Below are 8,460 nucleotides of genomic sequence, written 5' to 3'. Positions count from 1 at the left end.
GTGTGCGTGTGCGTGTGCGTGTGTGTGTGTGTGTGTGTGTGTGTGTGTGCGTGGTTCGAGAGACGCGTGCATTGTCTGCGTGTGTGTTTGGGGCTCTTAGTTGGTCTCCATCGGCGCAGTCACAGAGAAAGAAAGACATGCGCTTCTCGTTCGACTCGTGATGTTTTTGCATGACTAACACGAATGTGTTCCCTTTTTCATGAGAGAGGAGCGCAGGGACACAGTTTTATTTTGGGCATCATCTTAATTAAACCAAATGTACCTCAAACACTCTACAGGCAGCTATTTTATATTGCAATTAGCCATGCTTCATTCAGGTCACCGCTTGTCCACACGTCTCCACCGGTGGGCTGTTAAGGCTGCATTTTAGACCGCATAATTCTTCCAAAAAGCAGCATAACTGCTGGGATGCCCTGCATATTTGACTTTAGTTTCATAGAGTTACCTGGTTGGTGAACTGTTGCTTTCTCCGGGGTCTGGCACACAGCGTACATCGTCACAGCTGCAGTAATCACACATCCCCGGGCAACGCCTTGTTACATTGTTGTTACAAATCACATTAAACACAAGTTTAATGTGATTTTAGTTGTGACCACAAAGTTATACCTCCTCACTCGGGGTGGGGGTGGGGGGTGGGGGGGGGGGGGGGGCTCGTCCGGTTACATTAGCAGACGTGTGATTTCATCACGAATGCATGTGCGAAGGAAAAGATGCAGCCGTTGTTGCTGGTTCCTCGGATGCAGCCAGGGGCCAGTCTTTGTTTCAGTTCCATGTCCTCACAGCTGTGGCTCACTCCTGCATGTGTGCTGCCGAGCCAGAAAACACGCTGGGGTCAAACCTATACATCAACATTTTCAGGTTTTTGGTATAAATGACAGAAATAAGCCAACGAGATGTAACACAAGAGGCTGATGTGCCATTGCATCAGGACACATACTCCAAGCAGACCTGAGAGCCAGCGAGACCTTAAATTGTTGAACATATACTGTAGCGTATAGATCCACTGTGTTCTTCAAATCCAGGCTATTGTTTATTGTTCTCCTATATGCTTTCCAATAAGACTATCCTGCATCAGGGCATCGGGACCCCGTCTCGCATCACAGGAAGCTTCCCATTTGTGTAATGTATTCTCAGTCGGACATTAACATTTTGAAGCCGTGGACGTGTCCCATTCATTCATAGGACACATAGGAAGCAACCTTTTTAAGCCCCCTTGTTTTGGCAGATTCATAATGTCATTGTGGTCCCCTGGTGCAGCACGAAGCAAGCTTGTCAATGCTCTGACAAAATATTCCTGCTGCGTATATTCTCTCTTTCTTTTGTGGGGTTCCTGGTCAGATAAAGCAACGTTGGCATGGCTTTCACATGAGCACGGTATATTTATGCAAGAACAATACACTATATATCATTTATTTTTTTATCCGTTTTGAGAATATGCATTTTTTGACCACAAGCCCGCTGCTGAAATGTGACGCTAACGCACTCTAACAAGCAGCCACACGACACTGCCCAGGAAGGTTATCTGTCTCCGATAATTTATCTCTCCGCTATACAGTCAAAGCAGGTCTCACTGGGTTATTAGACCGCTTCAGTTAGTTATTGAGGACGATGGGCACGACGCTGCTTTCCAAATGGCAACGGAGCAAAAGCCCCATCCACCCGCTCCATATAAAAAGCATGCATTACATGATCAATGCGCTTGCATGTGTGTGTGTGTGTGTGTGTGTTGGTTCCAGCCGGAGCCGCAGCGTCCGCCTCTCCGTGTAGATTGTTTTGTTGTTGCGTTTTGCTCATGAGATTAAAGCCGCTTCTCAGCCCCCTGTTGCTCTAAAGCGCCATCAGTTAGAACGAGTCATCCAACAGACCGAGCCTCCGCTCCACGACTTCCAAGAATACTCTTTTGGGGTGTGACATCATTATCACTATCCTTCCCTGTTGCGTGAGCAGAATGTGACGAATTCCTTTTAACTCCAATTATGTTCTAGTTTAATTACTTCCATTTACCAAGGTATTCATTCAGATCCCTCTCCTCAAACCACTCACTAATTCCAGTATGATGCATTGTCACCCATACTTTTCTACACAGCACTCTTCATTGCTTTAGGAAAACAAGCCCCCCGGCATCATTTGACCAGAAATGCTGGCTGAGTCACACCTCAGAGGGTGTAATAATATGATACGAATGAAACAAAACATAGGATACCTTAGCAAATTTGAGCACTGATAAACAAGAGTTACATATTCTGTATTGTGGGGGAAGCCGACATAATCCTGCTGTTTGTGTCGCTGTATTTGGATGTTACGCAGAAGGAAATTTGTCACAGAAATAACCCAAGAATAGCCTGTCTGGCAGGTGTAACATTGTTTTAAAAGGCTTCATTATATCAATGTCGACATGGCTCGAGCATATTGCTGCTGAACGTTGCACAGACTCAAAGGTGGCCGCCAGGCATGCGCAGCAGCACGTTCGGCCTGGTGGCCACTCATTCGTCATAGGATTAGTGTGCACAAATTTTATCTCATGGTTTCGTACCATTTCTGTATTTGCACAGAAATTGACCTCAAATTCAAAAGGCACTTTCTCACAGCAGACACGTTTTACCGAAAGCACAGGTGTGACACATCAAGCTCACGACGGTCGGTTCTATTCAAGTGTCCGGCGAGAGTGTGGCAGTGCGCGTGCATGCGCCATAGCGGGAATCCTCCAATTAAGCCATCATTAAAAATTATTGTTTACACCTGTGCTTTTATCGATTGTGACAGTCCGAACGTGTTAACCCCCCACAGCTGTTGAGCCAGCCCTGTTTTAACTCTACTCCTCGGCACATAATGGTATGTGACTAAAAGGAAGGGCTATGGATCTATAAGTTTCCTTTTATTTGTCTGCTTTTATGTGTGCGAAATGTTGTTTTTATATATTACGTATAGTAATATAGTAGCGGTACTATATAGTCCCTGCATGTTTGAGATGAGAGACCGACCGCTGATCCACAGAAACTGTTTCAAGCTATCCTAAACTAACCAGCAGGAGTCACACGACCACTATTTTCTTTTTTTACCACAGGTAGCCGAAAAAGAAGGGGGAAAAAAGAAAAAAATCAAAGCGGAAGTGAGAGACGAAGAAGCGGAGCTGCAAAACTTTTTTGGGGGCGCTTTGGAGAGTGAGACGGCCGCATCACCGCAGCGCTACGTGATGCAAAAACAAACCGCGTATACTTCGAGTACAGTTTGAAAGGACACTTCGCGGGGTTAAGGAAAGTACCATGGGACTCCCCACGTTGGAGTTCAGTGACTCGTTCCTGGACAGTCCGGACTTCAGAGAACGTCTCAAATGCCACGAAATCGAGCTGGAGCGGACCAATAAATTCATCAAAGAGCTAATCAAGGATGGGAACATGCTAATCACTGCGCTCAAGAGTAAGTAGTCCTTTTTAAACACTTTCAATAACCAACCGTTTCAAAGAAACTACCGGAAAGCCACAGACGACCTGTAATTAGGGGACGCATGCATTTCCTTGTGTTGAAAGTCCATTGTGCAAGTGTCTGAATGGTTCCGTCCTCTGAAGCCAATGCCAACCGCGAGCTCAATAACCCCGCAGCCCCCGTTGGGAAACTGCTCTCCTGCTGCGGTAACTGTTTTAGATTTGAAACCCCCAAAAGCCCACACACGTACACATAATTATTACTTGGAGGTGGTTACACTTCGAAGACTTTGTTCGCCTTTCTTTTTGTGTAGCTGGTTGTGCAGAGGTAACGTAGAGTACACATGTTTTCGGTCCGTTACTGAAACGTGATTCAACCCTCAGAGGGGTTCAAGTCCTTCCTGAGAAGTGAGTAAAGAAATAAACTGGCCCTGCTCTTATGAACTGTCTTGATGAGGATGCTCGCACTTTCCTGTCCGCTCCACCTCCGCGCTCCATCTCAATACCACAATGCTGATTTTTAAAGGGGACTTCACATTCTTGCTGTTCGAATCCCGGATAGGGGGTGAAGTGTGGTCTGTTCAGGTCCAACAAAAAGTGTGTCTGTGAAAGAGAGATTAGAAATGGTTGGCCTAATACATATAGAAAGTAAGCCCGGCTGGTAGATGAGGAGGATGGGAAGGCCATAGTGGTGCGTTGTAGTGCTCTCAGAAACCATAGAAGTGTATGGCAAGCAGATTGGCCTTTTCATATTTGTCCTTAGAAATTATCCCTATTTTGGGATACTAATCAGCTCTCCTGGACTAATTAGTTATTTTAGAAATGGGACAATGATGTGCTTGATATGTCCCATTTTTATTCCTAAGCATGATAAAGAGATGGATGGTTAAATAAACACAATGACAGCAAAAGACGGTTCCTTGACTCACTAAAAGTTCTTTTTACTTTACATTTAAAGCTACATTTATTAAATAAACTGCGTTGGTTCACAGTACGCAGCACAATGTCAGATATAGTATGTGTCATACATGCACGTTTGATGGCTCCAACCATGCAAGAAGTTTTCAAAGAGTATGACGTCAACTCATCTGCACTCGTGAGTGGTTATTGTGCAAATTGTACACAATTTTGTTCTTTCTTTTGAACATTAGCTATTTGCTTGAATTTATTCCTAAGTATTTGTTTAGAGATTTGAACTTAACGTTTAAGGGTTTTCTCATTCAAGAATTGAACCGAAACGGATGAGAGGGGCAAAAACATGCAATATATTGAGTTTGTTCACGCGGTTTCACTTCCATGTCTCTACAGGTATATTTGATGTCAACAAAAACAGTGAGGAGCACTTGGCATTTGGGTCATCGTGCCTTACCGCTGGAATAATCTGTAGGCCAAACCGATTTCATACTTCATACTTTAAGCAGGAAAGCTGTTCTGTTAGTGGGCAGGGCACCACAAGTGGACATGAATACCCTGCTGAATGGTTTTATTCATTGGAGATACTCAGTAGCAGGATGTCTGAGGACCAATACTAAATAAGACCTTAACGCTCCAGGTTGTGCTATGCATATAAGGCGGTTGCAAGGGAACTGAGACTTTGATTGGTTTATTGATGCAGAAAAAGTCTAGTTTAGACCCTGTTGGATCCCGCCCTTCATGTCCCGGGTGGCGTGTCTCTGAAGAAATTAAAAGTTAAAATAGAGGGACGTAAGATCAACTGTAGATGCACTTCAATGAGTAAACCTTTTTGTAGTAAATAACCCACACAACTCAACCAGTTATAGGAGAGGCATTTTGGGTTGTCTTGTTTCGATGTGACCAGTGGAACAGTCCTTTTTAACTGGGAAGCCCAGTCGGGGGCGGAGTGAGAGTGCGGGAAGCGAGCAGATGAAAGTAAATTATTGATGGTCTTTAACTTGGGACGCCACAGAGGTTTATGACCCGCCAGCAGTAGTGACATTACCGGAAGACCTTTTTTTTCTTCTTTTTTTTAAATAGCAATCATTTCATGTTTAAAAATTGAATAGTAAACCATAACTCATCTGTCTTCTCCTGTGCTGTTGGTGCGAACAAGGCCCAGTTGAGCCATGGTTGACTTTCATGTTAATACGTTACCTGTAAAAAGGTCCTGCACATTACTGAGACTGCTTTTACAGTTTTAGCAATTTCTGATGAGTGTAACTACGGTGTGTGTGTTTAATGTGTATGTGAAGTCAGTGGTATGTTTAAAATCACTCAGTCTGGTTAGAAATGGTGCTTTTTCTCCCACTTCTTTGTTGGATTAATCATGGTATCAAATGAATTAGTGTCAATCATCTCTGCGTGGTCTTTTCTTTGTCTAAATATAAAATTCACCAATGTCTACTACATTTGTGCTCCCCTCTATGTAAACCTGGTGCTGAAACACATCGTAGTCTTAAGCCATAAATCCATTTTAATGTATTAATGCCCACGATGAGGATTGTGGGCTAAACCTTTCCAAATCCCATTACATTTGAATTGATTTATTTGTTGGTACGGATAATGTGTTCCAGCTACGAGATATCTATCCGCAGATGCAGTAAATAGCTTGTCCTTACTATCTGTGGCTGGCACTGGACTTCACACCTGGTACAAATAACAACTGCTGACTTGTATTAATCCCCCTCCATGACTGCAGTAATTGAATACACAGAAGGTACTAATCATCCCTTTTGAGTCGGGTGGGAGAATCCAGACACAACGCCAATCATGATGCGTTTTAGATGTGGTCGGTGAGTTTGTCTACAAAGCACTTGGGCAGGTAGCCAGGCAACGTTGGAGGCTGACGTATACTTGAAATCTATGTGGTAGCATTCAGATTGAGTGTGTGTGGGTGGAATAGGGTGCCCAAAATGTCAGCTAGTACACCTGTGTTTAATTATCAGACCTGTGTACCCTGATTTGCTGTTTTAGGTAAAAACTAACCATAATGTTTTTATTGAAGCCAGTCACAATGACTAAAATAAATGTTTTTTCTTTTGCAGATTACGATTTTCGCTTTCTCAGAACTATAATTGACAGCATACACAAACATTGTATTTTTTCTTTCATGGACAATTGGAATTAAATTATGTTCATAATTAATAAGTTGGTTGTTCCAAGTGTTCAAGATTTTCTATGAAAACAAAAGGATTGACATGGCGGAGGAATCGTGCAGTGCACCTCCATCATGGTTGTATATCGGAATCAGAACAAATCATCATGTTGATCACTTTGCATCAAACACACACAGAGCACCGTGGGGGCAACCCATTTCCCGCCACCTGTCATGTACTGTAAATCCGATATTCATTATCATTCTTCGACGGGGATGGACTGGCTAGCTTCCAGGAAACAAAATACTTCCAACAAGAACTTGTTTAATTTGCTCTCCATCATTTTCACGCTGAGCCTGTAGTTGGCTTGTGTCTGAGCTGGTGTCCTCCTGAGAGCGGCTGCTATACAACAGGCCAATTGATTTAGAGGACAAGCTCCACAACATCCTTTCAAAGGGCTATGGGTGATGTCACAGTTGCTCAACGGACTGGTTTAAACTGAGCTTCTGACAGAAAATGTAGTATTGTGCCAAGACAAACTATTATAATGTGGTACATTATCTATAGAACATAACAAATACAGATCACATTTAATGTCACTGATAAATGTGTATGATTGCGCTATAAAGGCCCACAGCTGGTCCCAGTGCAGTAATGGAGTCCTCAGAGACTCTGGCAGCCTTTGGGCGACGGCTCGTGTCCTTCACACATCATTTGTACACATTTGCAAAAATAATGAGCCGGCCGCTTGTTCCCTGCTCATATCGGTTAGCAGGTAAGGTACTCCTGCCCTTCCTCCAGATATCTGCTATTAAGGCCGGCAGCCTAAATGTTCCCAAAGAAGTCTCTTTTCAGGTGCATTTTAAGGTTTTTCTTTTCTCTTCACAGTTATTAAAACCTTTTTTTTCCTTTTTTTAATGCTGCTCTTTAAAAAGATTCTTGAAGCTGAGTAAGCATTTAATTGTCATAAGCCTGAAAGAATGCCGGCAGATTAGCCCCAGTCTAAACTAGAAGACAGGCTGTTATTATGTTAGCTGACCGAAGTCTTAGCCGTCACCCCGTGCCTACGCCTGTTCCCCAGCTAGAGTGATGCTTCCTCCCTGGGACACATGCAGTAATGAACGACTGACATGCACGGTGTTATTATAAAAAATAAAACTGCAGTATTTAACGGCTTCATTACTCGCTCCGACTGTGCTCCTGCATAATTCCGAAGTATTCATGCCACTTAATAGAGCTAAAATGAGTCACTGTTTTATTAGACGGAGACGTGACTCGTAGGCTTTTTCTCCTTTCTTCTTAAAAGTGATTTCACAATAGCTCTCAGCTTTGAGAACTCTTCAAAGTTTGTTTGTCTGAGGACAGATGATGCTCCCAAGGCTCAGCCACAGGAAATGTCTTGTAAACATGCTTGTGTAACCAACCATCCCCTCCCCCTCCCACCCTCTCATCCTCCCTCAGATCGCATTTGGCCGGACATCATTCGGCATCAGTGTGTGGGTGTATGCGTTTCCCGCGTGCTCGTCCTGTCCGTAAAGCACATTGTGTGTTGCAGGATTACACCATTTTCTTAACGTATTGCTGCTGCTATGCTGGCTACTCTGATTAATTTGAACATGTGTAACGGCAGCAGACATATACAGCAGGACGTTGTGCGACCCGTTTAGCAATAAGAGGGCAGACGAGCGCACCGGCTCACGCAGCACTGCGAGGGGCCTCCCGTGCTTTTGTGGACAGATTTCGATAACAGGGATTCCTTAAAGCCTCCTCCCCTCAGACTGCGCGGGGGTAATGTGTTAGACTCCAGATTTGAGGTCTGTTCTGAAGCACTCTGTTGTACCTCTGTCACTCAAAGTGATTGTCACGCCGCGCTCTCTTGCGCTTATGCAAGTCGCCTGGCAATGCACACTGCTGTTTTTTCGTTGCTTCCTCCGACTGAAAAGGAGAAGGTGACGTGTTTGTCCTCTGCAGCGTTCATTATTTTG

The 8,460-nt window shown here is 43.9% G+C and overlaps 1 protein-coding gene across 1 annotated transcript in view; it reads left to right on the top strand.

The window, feature by feature from the left end:
• The first annotated feature begins 3,126 nt into the window (after positions 1-3,126).
• Positions 3,127-8,460, top strand: part of LOC117741569 (rho GTPase-activating protein 42) — a 70,804-nt gene continuing 65,470 nt past the window's right edge. Inside the window, 1 exon segment of the mRNA XM_034548679.1 lies at positions 3,127-3,417. Coding sequence (XP_034404570.1) covers positions 3,264-3,417 — 154 coding nt within the window. The 5' untranslated portion in view covers positions 3,127-3,263.

This window comes from Cyclopterus lumpus, chromosome 13 (assembly GCF_009769545.1).
Source record: "Cyclopterus lumpus isolate fCycLum1 chromosome 13, fCycLum1.pri, whole genome shotgun sequence".
Classification (NCBI taxonomy): Eukaryota; Metazoa; Chordata; class Actinopteri; order Perciformes; family Cyclopteridae; genus Cyclopterus; species Cyclopterus lumpus.
The sequence above is the reverse complement of the archived record's forward strand: the minus strand, read 5'-3'. Positions and strand labels throughout refer to the sequence as shown.